Source organism: Hippoglossus stenolepis, chromosome 21 (assembly GCF_022539355.2).
Source record: "Hippoglossus stenolepis isolate QCI-W04-F060 chromosome 21, HSTE1.2, whole genome shotgun sequence".
NCBI classification, from domain to species: domain Eukaryota; kingdom Metazoa; phylum Chordata; class Actinopteri; order Pleuronectiformes; family Pleuronectidae; genus Hippoglossus; species Hippoglossus stenolepis.
The window spans coordinates 1,295,597-1,314,423 of NC_061503.1; the positions used below are offsets into that span (position 1 = coordinate 1,295,597).

Below are 18,827 nucleotides of genomic sequence, written 5' to 3' on the forward strand. Positions count from 1 at the left end.
AATAATAATAATAATAATAATAATAATAATAATAATAATAATAACAATGAAGCAGAAGGGAATAATTAAAGAAAGAGTAGTTTCAGTTAAGCTATGATAAGGTAATCCTTTATTAGTCCCACTCCAGGTAATTTTGCTGTACAGCAGCAAAAGGGTCGTATAAAAGAAAAAGAAAAACAGAAATACATAATAAATAAAATAAACATGCAATACAATCTAAAATATGAGCAATGTCAACATAAGGGAACATTAAAGAAATATAAATAATATAAACAATGTAAATAGGATATGCACAGTGTGAACAGGATTACACAGAAGATACTGAAATGCATTTTAACATTTGATAGGATGTTACACCATTTTCTCCTTCTACTTTTTGCAATTTATGATGTAAACAAACAACAGGATAGGACTATTAAATTTATTTTATTTGCACTCACTCTGCACTGGTCAGTTTCTGATGTATGCCATCTACCAGCAGCAGGATTATGTTGAATTTTCATTTCATCCCCATACTTTATTAATATATTTGATAATTGTCCATTACCATTTTTATTCTCGTGGCAATTATTGATGGATTTCACACAAATGTAATAAACTTCTAAACAAATAAATTAAAATGGTTAAAAAATGTATGTTATGTTATTCATGTTTTCGTATTGAATACAACTGAATAGCAAATGGGACTTTTTTATGGATGTGCTATATGGCAGATGTAGGACTTGATCGTATGGGTAATTTAACTGTAAATGGATAAAATATTCCTGACTGATGCTCTAAAGCTCTGTCACATTGGATGGAAAGTGTCTGTGAACTGATGTCTTCAGGTCTCTCCACAAATCTTCTGTGGAGTTTAATTCTGGGCGTTGTCTCGGCCAACAACGGACAGAAAGAGACTCGTCCTGAAGACACTCAGAGACACACAAAGACTCAGATTCATCCTGTTATTTTCCAACTAAAATCACACATTTTGTAAAACTATTACATAAATATCCTACGCTAACATTCATACAAATAGTTTACTGTCTGGAAAATTCACATTAGAAAGAGGTGCTAGATTGGACTGTGTCTTCACTCTATGGAACAGGATAAACATGTCTTCTTTCTGCTTCACCAGATAATCTAAAGCAGTGGTTAGTAAATGGATCAAACCACTAGCAGGTCATTTTGATAATTCTCTTATTTTTATTTTATCATATTGAACTGACAGAGACATTCATTGGTTTCGAAGGTTCCTATCGCCATCATGGCAATAACATTCAAAGAATCACTTCCTCTTTAGCTATTTGTCTACAGAGTAAAGCCCAGTGTTCGCTTTGTTACTGCAATGCTTTATATCATATGGTATAAAAAACAAGACGGGTAAAGTCAATCATTCAGACTTATATAATGGCCACACACATGGGCAGTAATAAAGCAAATTCAGTTTCATTTTCAATCAATCAATCAAATTTTATTTGTATAGCCCATATTCACAAATCACAATTTGTGTCATAGGGCTTTAACATGGTGTGACATCCTCTGCCCTTAACCCTCAACAAGAGTAAGGAAAAACTCCAAAAAAAACTTTTAACAGGGTAAAAAGAAGGTAGAAACCTCAGAGAGAGCCACATGTGAGGGATCCCTCTCCCAGGACGGACAGAAGTGCAATAGATGTCAAGTGTAAAGGAGAACATCAAGATAAAGGTTTTAGCAGCATTGATTAGGGTAAACATTTTGAAGTATAACTGAAGGTCAATGAATTGATGGATTATTGTCAGTAATGGTCGAGTATCTGAGGAGAAATACTATGTATCGAGCAGTCCTGCTGCAATCATAGTCCATGGTCAGCAGCCAGCAAGATCATGATCCACCATCAAGATCGGATGCCACTATAGTCCACAGTCATTGTCCACTGCCGCCATCAGGATCCATCATCAGCTGCCACCTCGGTCATAGTCCACCACCATTATCAGATGCCAACACGATAAAGGATCCGCCTTTATTATCACGATCAGCCAGCACGATGCAGAATCTGCCATAATAGGATCCACCATTACGACCTCTGATATGCGATCCACAGATCCTAATCCATGATGTGGCCACAGCCGCGGCCCTGGATCTGCGAATGATAAGGCAAAGGGACTCCGGGGAAGAAGTCAAGTAACATGTAGTGATGAGATATGAATTACTTTGATGTGATAACGGTTGAGAAGAGGAAGGAGAAGCTGGAAAGAGAAGCCCTGTGTGTGCCCCGACCTTCTAGACCTATAGCAGCATAACTACGAGCAGGTTTAAGACAAGCCTGGACCGGCTCTAACTATAAGCTTTATCAAAAGGAAGGTTTTAAGCCAATCTTAAACGTACAGATGGTGTCTGCCTCCCAAACTGAAGGCTGAAAGCTCTGGCTCCTACTCTACTTTTAGAGACTTTAGGGATGACAAGTAAGCCTGAATTCTGGGAGCGCTGTGCTCTAGTGGGTTGATAAGGTACTATCAGCTCTTTAAGGTATAATGGTGCCATATTATTAAGGGCCTTGAAGGTGAGGAGGAGAATTTTAAATTATATTCTAGATTTAACCGGAAGCCAGTGTAGAAAAGCTAATACAGGAGAAATGTGGTCTCTTTTCTAGGTTCTTGTCAGGACACGTGCTGCAGCATGTTGGACAAGCTGCAGAGTCTTTAACGACTTACTGCTGGAGCCTGATAATAAGGAATTACAATAATCAAGTCTGGATGGAACAAAGGAGTGGACTAGTTTTTCTGCATCTTTTTGAGAAAGGACATTACGCAAGTGGAAAAAGGCGGTCCTAGAAATTTGTTTTAAGTGTGAAATTTTATGAAAAACATTGACTATAAACTCTTCATTGCAGATAAACCAGGTGGGATGAACTCCGGGTAGTGTTCTACCTTCAGTCTGCACCGTGGACAATAACAAAGTGACAGCATACTGTGTTTGAGGAAGACTCACTAATGACAAAGAATAACTCTTAACATTAACACAGGCCGAGCAAACAGCCCATTACAAACAGGAAGGGTTAGAACGGGCACTTCGGAGTAAATATAAAAAACGACGGACCTATTCTCACACACCCAAACAAACATCGCCCTCTAGTGGCTCCTCCTGCGAAGCACCGTTCAACCACAACAACAACAATGAGCAGCGCTGTCATGGACGATACATCCTCAAACTCAGTACGGAAGGAACCCAGATCCGCGTGAACGGACCAGGACACCGGTCGAAACAGGAATAATCTCATCGGCTGAATGCATTGGACGTTTTTACACAGCACCGTGTGTTCTCTACAGCCACCGCCCGGGAACTCTGCTGGTCTGGGACCAAGATGTTACAGACGTGAGGTGTTATCTGTGCGCAGCCTCCAGGACGTAGACGGTGGAAAGGGCTGTGTGTAACACCTGGTGACGCTGTTCTGAACACACACATAGACACACACACACACGCGTCTCGTCTTCACCAGTGAGCTGCTTTGTGTTGTGACGCAGCGCGGATGATGTCGCGGGTGCGAACAAGATGGAGGGTGATAAAGCGTCCTGTGCGTGTGGACCTCTGCTCCGTGTGAGCCTCACTCTGGAATAACATCACCTGACTCCGGTGAGACCAACTGGATCCTTAACAACACTGCTTTCAAAATAAGAGTGTTTCCCGGACTCTATCGTCACTGGTTAGCCTCTGTGTGTTTTAGTTGTGGGGGGGGTGGCGCCTCACCATCAGGCGTGAACAAAGTAAAACATCAATATAAAAGCACGACGTGATACCACAAAATGTCTGACTCAAGGGATGCAACAAGTTCTCCCGGCTCCTCCGGCCTCAGCAGCAGGGGCGGCCTGAGTCTCACCGCGGGCAGAGGACTTCCGGTCACAGCCATGAGTCCAATTCCACCTGGACGACTGACGTCCCTCAGAACCAGGGACTTGACACTGGGAGGAGCCTTCAAAAAACCCAAGGTAATGGAGGGCACCGCATCCCTCCATCCATCCATCCATAAAAACATACATACATGCATCTATCTATCCATCTATCCATCTATCCATCTATCATATACATACATACATACATACATACATACATACATACATACATCTACCCATCTATCAATTCATACCCCCCCCCCAGTGAGTCCAGGGTCAGATCAACCATTTGCATTCACCTTCACACTGACAGTACAACTGTAGAGTTAACCTAACCCCAATGTGCCTGTCTTTGGAATGCACGGAGAAAATGTATGCAGACATAGGGAGAACATGCAAACTCCCCATGACACACCAAAGGGGTGTGATTATAAAATAAAAAATGTTAGAGGCTATGATATTCATTGCCACAAGGTTTAGCCTTAACACTTGCATCTCCAACCAAAACAATGCCTCAGCCACACCTCCCCCTTCATTTAAGTTCCCAACAAATTGCTGCCTGTACCGTCTGTGGGTGTTGTGATGCTCAGTGAGTGTGGCTGCTAAACACACACACAGAAACACATCGGTAAATAAGTGCAGGAGAGCTAAAAAACAATCCAGCTTGTTGCTGTGCAAACTGGTAAACTGGATCAGGTGCACTCCCTTGGACAATCTGCAGCCTTTTTACAAAGGCAGAAAGTCCGGAGGCTCTCTCTCTGACTTTCGCGTTCACACGTACGCCCCTGTGGAGAATGTGATTTGGTTCTCCAGAGTTCAGTACATGTCCTAAGGCAGCTCAATATTTCATGCAGCAGTGTCAAGCTGTTCCAGTCGAAAACCAGCAGATGGCAGAATGTGTCTTATAATGACAGTGATAGCAGGTTCCCTTGCCCATGGATACATATTTAAGCAACCCCAAATGAAGATTTGTTCAGTAAGTCTTTTGTCAGGCACATTCTGTCACCCTTTTAAATACCTTCACATGGCTCCTATTACCATATCACCACATACTGACAGCTATGGGACCATTTCATGCTCAGCCAAGAGGCAATAAATACCGGAGCAAACAGTATTCATTCAAAAACACAAATCAATCAGAGGATCAATCTTCCAATAACAATTCAATCAGAATTAGTCTGATTGGAGTCTTCTGTGTTGGGGCATCAAGTGCTATCTGAGCAGCTTCACTGCTCCGTGGCATTAACTCTGAGTGTTGTTAGAGTGTCTGGACTCTATTGGAGGACGAACACCAATCTTCAAAAACATAGTCACTCGTGTGAGTTTTGATGCTGGTGGTGGAGCGCTCCGTCAAACACATCAGTCCAACATCTTCCACAGGTGTTCAACTGGGTTGCAATGTGGTGACTGAAAATCACAGCTTCTGATTCACTTCATTTTCTTACTCATTAAGCCATTCAGTGAGCTCTCATGCCCTGTGAATGAACCCAAGAAAGACTGTTAAAGCTGATCACTTAGAACAACTTTGTATGGATTTGCAGTGAGCCGTGGCAACAAAGTAACACTGGACTTTATAAACACGGTTTATTGTCATGTATTATAGAATTTGACAGAAGGCATTAGTAGTATAAATAAGTTCACCATGTATAGCAGATTTTTTCTTGAATTCCAATAAAGAAATACACAATGTTTTATATTTCTCTCTATCCGCTTGTTTCCAAAGAAGACCTTTGAGCCAAATGTCCATGCTGTCCGGAAAACCAAAGACGAGTGAGTGATAATTCCAGTCTCCTGTCTCATAATGAAAAAAAAGCACTGTATATTTTGTGTATGTCTTGTTTAATGCTTATAACCATTGTTTCCAATTTGGCCCAGGTTAAAGGAAAAGATAAATGTGGTTCCGAAAAAGGAGAGAAAAGAGCGGAATGAGAGGAAAGGAGTGAGGGAAAACAGAGGGAAGAGGAGAGAGAGGCCTCAGACCATCCAGTCTCACTCCATCTTTGAACAGGGTCCTGCTGACACTATATGCAAAACAGGTGCTTCTCTTCCCTCTTCTCTGCATCTTCGTCTTGTATGGTTCCTCTTTTTCATCCTGGGATATATGTATTCTTTATGTGTTTTTCATAATTCGGACATTCTCTGGGGTTTTTCCTGGGGGGCTGGAGAAAGTCCAGAGCCTCTCACTCAGACATTTGCGTTCTCACACACAGCCCCTGGGGAGAGTGTCCGCAGATTACCCAGAGTTCAGTGCATGTCTGAAAGCCAGCTTATTATAGGTGCAGTTCTCCTTTCCTCATCATCACCCCTCTGTTCAGGCTGGCGTGGTGCTACAGCTCTGCTTGACTCCACCACTTCTCCTGTGTGTAAGCTGGTGAAGAAAGAGAAGAAACCTTCAGAGGAGGAAGAAGATGAGATACTCAGCAAACTGCAGAGAGATGACGTGAGTACTTCCTGCTAGCTGCTCTGTCTTAAAGAAGAGGTTCACCAATGTTCAAATCTGTCTTAAAACAATTCTCAATTTTTAGAGGCGTCTTCAGTTCAGATTTATTTAGCATTTGGCATAGATGATTACAAAACTGCAACATTTATTTTTTAACACTAGGCCTGGAGAGTTGATGAAAAGTGGCCAGTTGGTTATGGTCTCAAATTTAAGTAGACAGCTTTTGTTCTCCAGGAATAAATGCTGCATTCAAATAAGCTTATGTTTACCGTGTTCACAGGAACAGTCCATACGACCACCGTCCTCTTGTGGTGTTCACGACCTAGTTACTCTGAATTGTATGAAAGCTCAGAGTTCACGAGGTGTCATGAGTTTACTTTTAGAAAGGCCATTTCTGCCTCTTTGTTGGATGATAAGTTAATATATTCCAATTTTACCTGTGCAGAGTTTTTCTCCAGAATTTTATAACACGTCTGAGGAAAATGTTCAACAGTCACATCTTTTCATTCTGTCGTTATGCCATTGTATTTATTAATAATAATAATAATAATAATAATAATAATAATAATAATTATGTATTCGTATAATGCTTTTCAGGGAACTCAAAGACGCTTTACATAATTATTCTCTCGACTTGCAGGCAGCAATATTCTCAACTCATTTGTTTCCGCAGGAATAAAGGTTCATTACTGTAGGTGTGATTGTTAGCTGCACAGCATTATTTTATTATTGTCATCCATGATAAGAGTTACAATCATCACTAATAACTAATCAGCCATGTTTTGCACCTCCTACAGTTCATAGATGATCCGGATCTGAGGAACGATGCCAATCTGAAACCCATCCAGCTGCCTCTGTATCAGTCCAGCAGCTTCAACACAACATGTAAGAAAACCACTTTGCACGACCTCTACTGCCACCGTCTGAACACTAGTGTCACATTACAGGCCTGTAAGCAAGCTGCTCATTTCAGTCTGGACCTTCAGGTCAGTGTCTCTATTCAAGTCATACTCTACTGTGACTCTATTCAAGTCATACTCTGCTGTGACTCTATTAAAGTCATACTCTGCTATGACTCTATTAAAGTCATACTCTACTGTGACTCTATTCAAGTCATACTCTGCTGTGACTCTATTAAAGTCATACTCTGCTATGACTCTATTAAAGTCATACTCTACTGTGACTCTATTCAAGTCATACTCTACTGTGACTCTATTCAAGTCATACTCTGCTGTGACTCTATTAAAGTCATACTCTGCTATGACTCTATTAAAGTCATACTCTACTGTGACTCTATTCAAGTCATACTCTACTGTGACTCTATTCAAGTCATACTCTGCTGTGACTCTATTAAAGTCATACTCTGCTGTGACTCTATTCAAGTCATACTCTGCTGTGACTCTATTCAAGTCATACTCTGCTGTGACTCTATTCAAGTCATACTCTACTGTGACTCTATTCAAGTCATACTCTGCTATGACTCTATTCAAGTCATACTTCTGTGTCTTAGTCATACTCGGTAAATTGACTTATTAAGTCATACTCTGCTATGACTCATTAAAGTCATACTGCTGTGACTCTATTCAAGTCATACTCTCTGTGACTTATTCAGTCATATCTGATAAAGTCATACTCTGCTGTGACTCTATTCAAATCATACTCTGCTATGACTCTATTAAAGTCATACTCTGCTGTGACTCTATTAAAGTCATACTCTGTTGTGACTCTATTCAAGTCATACTCTCATACATCTGAGACATTTGACAAAGACAGTCACTGACTGTCCCTGAGTTCACAAACTGCCCTTGCAGAGCCTGAACTATACAACATTTAACAGACATAAACACATTACATTCACTGAGCCTGTATTAGCAGGTTGTGGACAGCGGAGGTCTACGGATCATGTGACTATAAAAATACCAAACAAATTCAAGCTGTTCGTGTGTAATCAGTAAGCTTTCTGTTGCATAAGTGTCTGTTGTTGTGGTGTTGTCAGGTCCAGAGAACCCTCCCCTGTACAAACATCCGGTCTGTGGCACTGAGGGTAGAGTCAGCCACAGCAGGACAGAGATGCCCAAACAAGAGCAGCCTTCTCTGGTTGAGCTGCTGCAGGATCTCAGGCTGTCCGGCAAAGAGGAGTTCTTCTTCATGCAGTTACCTGACTGTATGCCGGGCCATGCATCTGAACAGAAGGCGGCGCCCCCTGTGAGACCTACAGCAGAGAAAGGAGCCAGGAAGGAAGGCAGACCTGTAGTAGACAAGAGGCCCACACATCCACAAGCACAAGTGAGTTGGGAAACTAAACTGAGTGTGCTGTTACAATGGCAACATGCATGGATAATCGTGTAGTCCATACGGGTAACAGTATTTCCTGCCTTCATTTATCAATTCCTGAAGTTTGTATCAGTGCTGACAGAATTTTCCTGCATTAACTCACATCATTTTAATATTATCTCTCCTTGCTGAGGATTCTCTTTTTTAACTTACTCACAGTTTGAGACATTTATGTTGACATTTCTGCTGCAATCCTAATACAACGGAGCGTGGGAATGTGTTTGTGGTGGTTGACACTGATCGGCACTCTGTGAGCTACATCAGCTGCTGCACATTTCAATCTGAGAATGCCAGTATCAGCATGTTACTAATAGCTTGTGTATCACCGCAGGCTTTGAGGAAGGAGGGCTGTCCTGTGCTGTCACAACTGCCAGAGGGGTTTCTGGGTAAACTGCAGATCAGGAAGTCAGGAAAGGTGGAGCTGAAGATGGGTGACATCGTCATGGATGTCTCTGAAGGAGCTGCGTTCTCCTTCCTGCAGGTACTTCTCCAAACAGACAACACAAAAAAAAACATGAAACAAATGAAAAACCTACCAGGCTGTCTTTCTGTATTTAAATAAACATTTCTCAAAAAGTCTGAAACCCATTTCTCCATTTAGGGTTAGATATGCAGTTGTTGTTTGTTGTTTATATTGTTGTTGCTGATATACTCTTGTGTTTTTTGAGAGTGTGTTGAACCCACACCATACACACACATCCACTGTAACAAAAGCTGCAATCCTCGATCAAAATGAAACTAGAGCAGTGTGTGACACACACTAATGGCAGTGTGTGTGTGTGTGTGTGTGAATGGGTGACTGTCACTTGTAGTGTAAAACGCTTTGTGTGGTATTAATGCAATCCATTTACCATTTACAAAGTTCTGATTTTGACAAGTACTGCTGTAAATGTTGTATTTTTATCTGTATTTAGATTTGAACGGGTCATAGAATGAATTTAAAGTTTCTTAAACTGATCTGTGTGATGCTTTTATGACTGAGTGTCAAATAATTAATTATACTGTATATTTGGCAATTAATCAAAATTGAATACTACATATAAATGTGTTTGTATGAAAAACATGTTAAAAATGTCAAAAATAGGGAAGAAAGGGAAAAAAAATCCCCCAAATATGTGAACTGTAATATGTAGACATAAAACTCTTGAACTGTGTTCTCTTGAAATAATCTTTTCTTTTCCTTCCTCCTGCAGCAGCTGGTATCTGTAAATCAGTCAGATGGAAAGACCGGAGACATGATGGTGTTGGGAAATGTTCACCAAAAACTGGTCCTATCTCCTGACTTCCACAATTTACTGAGCCAAGCTTCAACACAGCAGCAGAAAGAACCCAGATAATGTTCTTCACAGACTGAACAGATCTGAAAGTCTTTACATCAGTAAAGATTCATTCCTTGTAGGATTCCTGATCCACTGGTGAGGACAATTGACATTAGACAAAGTCATCGAACTCTCCATACCTCTGCTTTGAGGATTTAAAGGCAGCTCCTTAATTAGCCAGTTTTTATTGTTATGTTATTATCTTGAGTCACTCTTTTGACACTGTTGGATGTTTTGATGAAAATTGTGACATGGTCATAAATACATGGTGTCAAACCCAAGCCACGGATCCACAAGGATTCAGTCATGTACTGTTACCTAAGCACTGATTCTAGATGGGCAACTTGTCATTGAGAGGAAGGCACTCCGTCTCTTCTACACACCAGCACAGAGCTTCAGACTGCCTGAACACCAGTCACCAGCAAAAGGCAACATCAACTCCATGTAGCAGATTTTTGGATTCAGAAGAAGTCAAAGGTCATTCACCAGGGCTTCGTGGACAAGCAGAGAAAGAGCCAGTGGAAGTGGTTATCATTTTCCCTTGGACACAAAGACCTGTTACCATGTGACTCAAGTGGTTATAATCAATGAAACCACAGTGTGTATTTACTGTGGCTCTAGTTTCATTTTGATCGACGAGTTCAGCTTTTGTTACTGTGGATCATTCTAATAAATAGCCCTAAGCAGTAAGTTTGTACAGTATGTAAAGTTGGCTCCATGTCATATTTCTATGATGATAATACTGTGACTTTAATGTTCCATGCCTGTCCTTTCAGGGGCTCCGACACACTGGCTTTAAATAACCTCTTAAAAGTCATTCTATTGACTGCCAATAAAGATCATTCTTTATGTCTAGATTTTTGACATCTATGTTTTGCTGTCTTTTATTGTTTGTTACATGTAATGTTTTTTCTACATTGTTTTTGAGAAAAGCTTTGCAAATAAAAGTTATCATTCAAATTAAAAAGTCACTCAAATCCATTTCAGCCTTGTATATCCCCAAATCATTACATACATTGTCTCAAGACAGTATTGCAATATGAACGATCACGATAGAGGATGAGCCGTTTTGTAATCCTCGAACATTGTGCTTTTCAAGAAAAAGGTGGGGATGAATGCGAAGCTTTTGGAGAAACTTTTCAACAAGCAGCTACTAGCTTGAGGAGCATGACCTTGTGTTCAGTGTTCAGGTTATGGATGTGTTACTGCCATGTTCTCAATCAACTACCTCTCTACCACGGTGCATTGAGTAAATGTGGACCTCCAACTCTCTCAGCCCCTGTGTGACTTTAGCCTTTACACAGGGCTCAACACCTGGTCACTTCTCCAAATGTATTTGTATTCCTTATGTTGCTAATATTTATACATGTCAATATCCATAAATTTGCAGTTTGGCATCAGCTTTTCCAGAAACAGAAATGTCAAATCAAAATAATATTTTGTTTGTATTAAACTGTATGTGAAAGTAAATCCACACTACAAAGAAAAACTGCTGTGTGAATATAGAAGCTTAAATACAAGCAAAGGGTTCTTCATAATCAACAGGGGAGACTAACATGACGATCAAAAAGAATTTGGTTTTCACCATTCTGATCTGACATTGAATGAATTTCTTTAAACATAAAGGGTGTTTTTGTGACATATAACTGAGGCACTCATGACCTCAGTCATCATCAGGACAAACCAGTATTTCCCACTGAAATCTGATGGAGTGATCAAACAAAATCATTTGGACCAAAGTGCTACGAAGAAAACTCATTTTATTATCAACCATAACATGTTTTACAAGAGCATCTCCTATAAAGCTTGCATCATTTGGAACCTTTGTGTTTAAAAAACAAACCGTCAGATGTAAATGTTACTTATGCCTTATATGGCAAAAAAACAGGCTTTCAGTTTGACATTGTGGCTGTACAAGCTTAAGCTACACTAATAACAGCTACGATACAAAAAATTCAGTCAGGTTCTATTCATGAGAAGTGCTGTTTGTACATGGTTAGTGCACGGTGGAGCACACACGTGCACAGATGACTCAGTGTTAATATATGACTACTGTTATTCATTTTATTGTCAACAAATCCCACAGACGTTTATTTTGTCCATCTCTCAACTCTCTCTGAAGAACTTAAAGGGATAGTTCACCCAAAAATGAAAACTCTATCTACTCACCACTATGCTGATGGAGGGGTGGGGGAAGTGTTTGAGTCCACAAAACACAACTCCAAACTTGAAACAAGGTAATTACACCATGTTTTAAACCTAAATGTCCACTGTGATCCACACACAAACATGGCTCTGGGCTGAGGATATCAGAGGACATTTAGGCTAAAAACATTTTGTAAATGACGCCATTTCTAGTTTAATTTGAACATCAGGGCTTGCGCACACTTTGACACCACAGGAAAAGTACAGAGGCATGTTATGGGTTTTTTTCTGTTGTTTTCTTTGAAGATTATGTCACCATTAACTTCAATTGTATTGGTTGTCTCCAACAGTTTATCACTGAAACTCCAAAAGTGTTGTGTGGACTCAAACACTTCACCCCCAGAGAATCACAGTAGACATTCATTACAGTAACACTGTGGATGACATACCAAAAACAGAAGAGTGTAGTTGTATGAACATTAACCGTTACAGTAGAAACTTTTAAACATTGCGGATGGAAAACCGTATCTGTGAAATGTAACATCTCACTCAAATGTCTTAGCTTTTAAAATCATGACATTTCATAACTCACATTTTGAGTCTGTCCCACTCAATATCATTCAACCACTCAAAGCCATATGGGTTTCTGTTGAGTGGGTGAGGATAAGCTCACCTTGTACCTGGTCCATTCCAGCGCTCGGGTGTTCAGGTGAATGGAAATGATGTTCTGTTTGACTGCTGTGAAGTTTGCCCTGTTGAACCTAAGATGCATCAATGACAACTTGTAACTTTGTGACTATCAAGTTTGAGGACGAAAAAAAAAAAACTAGGGCACAGTCCTGGGTCATCAGATCTCCTGTCTTCAGCTGTCATGAACACGTTTTTCTCTAGACTCAGTAGATACACACATCTTATCTCTTCTTGGTCGCCCTGACAGTTTTTGTTGTCTTCCTGGTTGTGGTAGACTTTCCCGTGGCACTGGCCTTCTTCACTATAGCTTTCTTTGTTCCTTTCTTGGCTGCTGCAGGTTGAGAAGCAGCCTTTCTCCTGGCAGACAGGGTCTGCTCTCTGATCAGGTCTTCTCGTCCAATTTCCATCATATGGTCCTCCCATGATTTCATCTCATTCTTATAGCGAATTTTGTCGTCCTCGGCCAGCTGTGTGTAGACCTGAGATGTGGGAGGAACACAGAACATCTGCATGAGAGCCTTAGAACTAGAAAAGTTAACAATATGTAATGAGTGTGGGACTAACCCGTTTCTGGTGGAGGAACAGATTCCTCCAGTCTTCCATCAGTGACTTCATCTTTGCCTGAATGAACATCAATGGCAATATTATATCAGTGATATGTGCAAAACCATGGAAATTATTGTTCGCACCACAAGCACACAATCATATACATAAGGACAAGAACGATAACAGCTCTTCCACTGTTGGCTGGTGGAGTGATACACTTTAACTGGACAGGAAATACAACACAGAGGCTGTGGAGGAAGGGACCAACTCGACCCCACTGTATGAGGAAGCTCAGGTTTTTGAACGTGTGTATTCTATCAGTCTGCTGTGACCAGTGCAATATTCTATACTGCAGTATGCTGGAGCATCAGAGACACCAACCAACAGAACACAGTGATCAGGGAGGCTGGCTCTGCACAGAAAGATCAATAACATGGACAACATCTCACCTCCACCACCTGCTGCTCAAACAGCAGAGCAGTGTCACATTCAGACCTGGCATTTTTCTCCTAATTAAACTGGCTGAACACTTGATAATGATTGCACCAACACAGCCACTTGAGGATATATATATATATATATGGCTACTTATTCTGCAACTTGTGTTGACCAGCGTAAAGTTGAATTCACTGAAAGGTTACCACGGTACAGACCTTTAGTTAAGTCCACACACACACACTAACACAGTGGTTACTTACTTGTGTGTTGGCTCCTCTGGCCTCCTCAAAATGCTCAGACATGAAGATGTTGACTGGAGAGCGAGGACGTTTAGGCTTCCCCAGGTTGGTCAACTCCTGAATCACACAAGAGCCACAATTATTGTCCAACAAGGCTGATGTGTACAGGAAGTAGTGCTCCCATTGCTGACTAGAGCTTCAACAAGAAAATACACTTTCAGCTGAGTCACACATCTAGATAATTTGGTTATCATGATGTGTTTCTAAGAGCACAGAAAATAAAACACAGAGGCTTTAGATTACAGAACATCCTGATCTTTACGTGTTGCCCATTATCTTACTCTTTTCTTGCGTATGGCCTTCCTCTTGGCCAACCTCTCCCTCTTCTCCAGGGATTGTTGCTCGACCTGTGCTGGAGTCAGTAGGGCCTGGTAGTGTTGGAAGTCCACCTTAAACTTCTGCCTGGCCAGCAGAGAGGCCTCTTCAAACGGCTACACAAGAGAGAAGACAACTTCAGCCACAGACATAGGTGGAGTGACTGTATGAAAACAGTAAATTGTAAAGTAAAGGCTTGCAATGTATGCACCAAGTTGATAAGGCTGTGCCCTTTCACGTGAAACGCAATCATTAATTCAAACATGTTTTTTGGGGGGGAGGGGTGTCCCTAGTGATCCAGCAAAGACCTATTAACTTGAAAAGATTTAAACTGAATAGTGTGTCCTGTCAAATTAATTCAAACTTGATTTTTGGAAACAGCAACAGCCCTTCTAAGGCAATATTGTGGGGAAAGACAAAATACAATACAGGCAGTTTTAAGTTCCATTAATGAAAGTACCCGTTTCTGTTCTGGGCTCATCGTTCTCCACTGCTGGGCGATCTTCTTGACGACATCCACTAACTTGATTTCTAAAGAGAAAAAAAAAAGTTAATAAATCACAAGGTAATCAACAATAAATGATTTTATTTTGTTGTTGGCTTAGTAGAGAAAACAAAACTACTTAAAGGGATAGTTCACTGAAAAATTAAAATTCTCCAACCGATGGAGTAGTGTTTGAGTCTACAAAACTAGGGATGCACCGATATGGAAATTCTTGGCCGATACCGATACCGATATTTAAAACAACAATCTAGCCGATAGCCGATACCGATATTTGTTTATTACTTGCATGTGGCCTTCTTGGTGTGTAACGCCGGGTTTACACCGGGCGCTGAAGCGCCGCCCCGTGCCGCGCAGCGTTATTCTCAAGCGCGCAGCCGCCTGGCTGTTCACACCGGACCCGCATTTCTCCGCTGTCAGCCCGCGGTTCTCCGCTTTTTGTTGTATGTAACCTGCTCAATGTCGGGTGTCGGGGGTAAATGACGTATTCTCCAAGCAAGCCTTTAGCCCCCCTCTCTCTCTTTTTATCTATATGACTGCTTGTGTGGCTGTAGTGGATGGGCAGAGGGGACATTTAATTATGTGATTGGGAAAATTGGGAAAATTAAAACTCCAGGACAACAGAAGGGACAAAGTATGGGATGCATATTTGATCATTTATATCATATCAAATGTCATTTATATCGTTAAAATCATTTTTCAGTCTGTTTCCTGGCGCGATACGCAGACGCTTCGCAGCCCATGTGAACCGCACAAAGGTTTAACGGGGGCGCCTGCTTTCCTTGGCGCTGCCAGTGCTTCAGCGCCCGGTGTAAACCCGGGCGTCTGGATGCCAGATTGGCAGGCTGCAGAAAACATACCAATGAATATCGGCCAATGTTATCGGTGAAAGTCAAGTTTATTACCGATACGCCGATAGCAGTAAACGAGGCGAATATCGGCCGCTACCGATATACGGCCGATACATCGGTGCACCACTATACAAAACACATTTGGCGTCCCAGGGGTAAACAGTGTTACAGCCAAATCCAATACAATCGAAGTAACATGCCTCCAAACTGCTCGTGTGGTGTCATCCAAGTGTCCGGAAGCCCCGACATTCACATTCTACTCAAAACTGCGTCATTTACACCGTTTTTTAAGCCTAAATGTCGTCTGATATCCTCCTCGGAGCCGCATTCACGATCGCAGGCACACCCTGGAAACACACACACTGCACACAAGCCAAGGGCACGTGCAGGGTGCGTGTTAGCATAGCCATCGCGGACTTTTACACTTAAAACACAGTGTAAATGATGCCGTTTCGTGTCTAATTTGAATGTTGAGGCTTACGGACACACGTATGACACCATACAAGCAGTAGGAGCATGTTTATTTTGTTTCTGTTGTTTTATTATGTCTGAGGGAGGAGTCACCAGTTTCTTCAATTGTATTGGATTTGGCTGCAATGCTGTTTACCCCTGAGACTCCTAAAGTGTTTTGTGGACTCAAACACTTCACCCAGCCCTCCATCGGCACAGTGGTGAGCAGATAATGAGTGAATTTTCCTTTTTTGGTGAACTATCCCTTTAAGGCAGGTGCTGTAAAGTTACAACCGATTTTAACAGACACCCTTCGCACTACTTATTGTTAAGTACTGCAAGCTTTTCTCAGAGTGCAGCAGGTTTAGGAAATGGATAACTGTAGCTGCGGTCTACATTTACCTGGGTTTTGTCTGGTCATGATTGGCTGCTGTTGCACGGCGTATCTCATGTATCCATTCAGAGGTCTCTTTGGTGGGCCACTGGCCTGGGATGTCAAACATTTCACTGGGAAGATACTGGTACACCTGGAAAATGCGTGCACACACACACATAAACATATCATCCATTTTCTCTATTGGTGAAAACTTCAAACAAAACTCCATATACAAATGTGGCAAATAATGATGCCTACTCAAGAGCATTATTTCCAACGTTGTGTTTAAATGCATTCCGCTAATATCCCACATAGCAGCCACACGTCTGCTGATAAATGCTTCTCTTATCCTCATGTGAACAAAATCATAGTATATTAGTTATATACTATGATTTTGTTCACATTCAGTGATGCTGGATCACCTTAAATCCACCTCTATTACTAGGCATCACACAGATGCAGGACAATACAAACTGCTGCATAAGGTAAACAGATACTTCCATTCCATTACTGTCCCTAATCACACCTGTTTTACTAATAAAGTCCAATAAGAATATGGTTTAACATGTCGTCTATTATATTAACACAACGTTTTTCTTGTTAAATGTTAACACAAAAATATTCTCACAACCGTCCAACCAACTCGAATAAACACGATTAGCTACTTAAATGCACGTGTTAAAACTGTAACTGATCATTTACACTAGTACTATTACATTGCATTTCATTTAGCTGACGCTTTTATGCAAAGCGACTTACAATAAGTGCATTCAACCATGAGGGTACAAACCCAGAACAACAAGAATCAAGAAAGTAGCTTTCTTCAAGAAAGCCAAACTACAAAGTGCTATAGGTAAGTGCCATAAAAGTGATACTAAATCGCTACTTGTTTTTTTATTTTCTATTTTTTTTATTCAAGGTATAGTCGGAAGAGATGTGTTTGTAGTTTGCCGCGGAAGATGTGCAGACTTTCTGCTCTCCTGGTGCAGTAAGTCACTACCACTTCCATTTCCTCTAATTCAATCGTTGTTTGACAGAAACGAATGAACACATGTGCTCCCTCTCAGTCTGCGGAATGCTAAGGCTCGCGAGCTAAGTGCTAGACATAGCTGATACAGAGAAACTTTAGCTTAGCTACCGTGCCAGGGAGTTTGTGCAGGACCAGACGCTGAAGGACTTCGCTAACAGGCTAACGCCCGCTGTCAATAAGCTGAACGGAGCCATGTCGCTGTGGATTAAGGAGAAGAACAAAGAGAGGAGGTTGGGATTCCACAGCGGCGGCGTGCTGTTGTTTTCATGCACTAATGTTTCAAGGATGCGGAGCCTCCTCCTTGTTGACAGGCAGGGACAGCAAAAGGCGCCTTCGCTCTCTGCCGGTGCATTGTGGGAGAAGGTCGACCCCCAGCGCCAGCCTGTGAACCGTCTTCTTCCTCCTTTTCTGTTCAATGGCGGGCGGCATGACGTTTAAGGCGCATTACCGCCACCTATATGCTGGAGTTCCGGTCAGCGTGTCGGAACAGCGGAAATAAATACATTTTAAAAAGAAACAATATAAAATAAAATAGACTTGAATTCTCTTCATTAATCCAGTTTCTTTAAAAACTCAAACAATACTTTATATTTCTCTTCCTTAATACTGAAAAGACTCTTCAGATTTAACACCTCCACCCCCCCATTTCCTCAGCTCCTCCTGTAGCTTTTCTCTTTCTGTTTTATATTTTTGACAGATGACATCCACACATCCACTGTCTCTTCCCCTAAGCACCAACCTTCACACTGTCCTGATGGATGTTTCCCAGTTAAATGCATTGTTTTGTTTAATCCTGTGTGTCCTAATCTTAACCTTGACATGACTGTTGCCCTCTGGTGTTTTTCCCTATTGTTTTTATTCCTCCCACTTTTTATTTATGTGATATAGATGTCGTCCTTCTCCACCCTCGTCCCATTGTTTTTGCCAGTCAGTCATGATGTTACTCCTTATTACTGCTTTACCTTCAGTTTACTGAAAGCTACCTCCATAACTGTTTCCTGTTTTAAAGATTGTTAGCGATTGAATCTGCCATTTCATTGTCCTTGATGCCCCTGTGAGCTTGGATCCCTGAACCTGACTTCTGTTTGTGTCTGATGTAATCTGAATAGTGTTTCATATATTTCATACAGTATATCTGCTCTGCTGTGGGATGACATGGGCTGTAATGATATAAACACTAGTGTTTGTATGTCATAAATTGGAATAAAACTATCATTTGTCAAACTGACGGATACAAAAACATG

At 41.2% G+C, this 18,827-nt stretch overlaps 2 protein-coding genes across 3 annotated transcripts; one reads left to right on the top strand and one right to left on the bottom strand.

Annotated features, from left to right (window-relative positions):
• The first annotated feature begins 3,081 nt into the window (after positions 1-3,081).
• Positions 3,082-10,908, top strand: zgc:171971 (uncharacterized protein LOC569690 homolog). 2 transcript variants are annotated; one of them, XM_035146084.2, is made up of 8 exons: positions 3,082-3,944; positions 5,575-5,618; positions 5,724-5,884; positions 6,164-6,288; positions 7,086-7,173; positions 8,285-8,574; positions 8,954-9,103; positions 9,816-10,908. In XM_035146084.2, the coding sequence occupies exons 1-8, from the start codon at positions 3,762-3,764 to the stop codon at positions 9,957-9,959; spliced, it is 1,185 nt and encodes a 394-aa protein (XP_035001975.1). In that variant the 5' UTR covers positions 3,082-3,761; the 3' UTR covers positions 9,960-10,908. The 2 variants fall into 2 exon arrangements, with proteins under 2 accessions (XP_035001975.1, XP_035001974.1); XM_035146083.2 differs by having other exon boundaries at positions 3,083-3,944; positions 5,572-5,618.
• Positions 10,909-11,684: 776 nt separating this feature from the next.
• On the bottom strand, positions 11,685-17,989 carry tfam (transcription factor A, mitochondrial). The gene is made up of 7 exons (XM_035146538.2): positions 17,692-17,989; positions 16,580-16,704; positions 14,835-14,905; positions 14,341-14,490; positions 14,021-14,116; positions 13,341-13,397; positions 11,685-13,255 (listed from the first exon to the last, which is right to left on the bottom strand). Exons 1-7 carry the CDS (start codon positions 17,775-17,777, stop codon positions 12,998-13,000), a joined length of 843 nt encoding a protein of 280 aa, XP_035002429.1. The 5' UTR covers positions 17,778-17,989; the 3' UTR covers positions 11,685-12,997.
• Between the last annotated feature and the right edge of the window lie 838 nt (positions 17,990-18,827).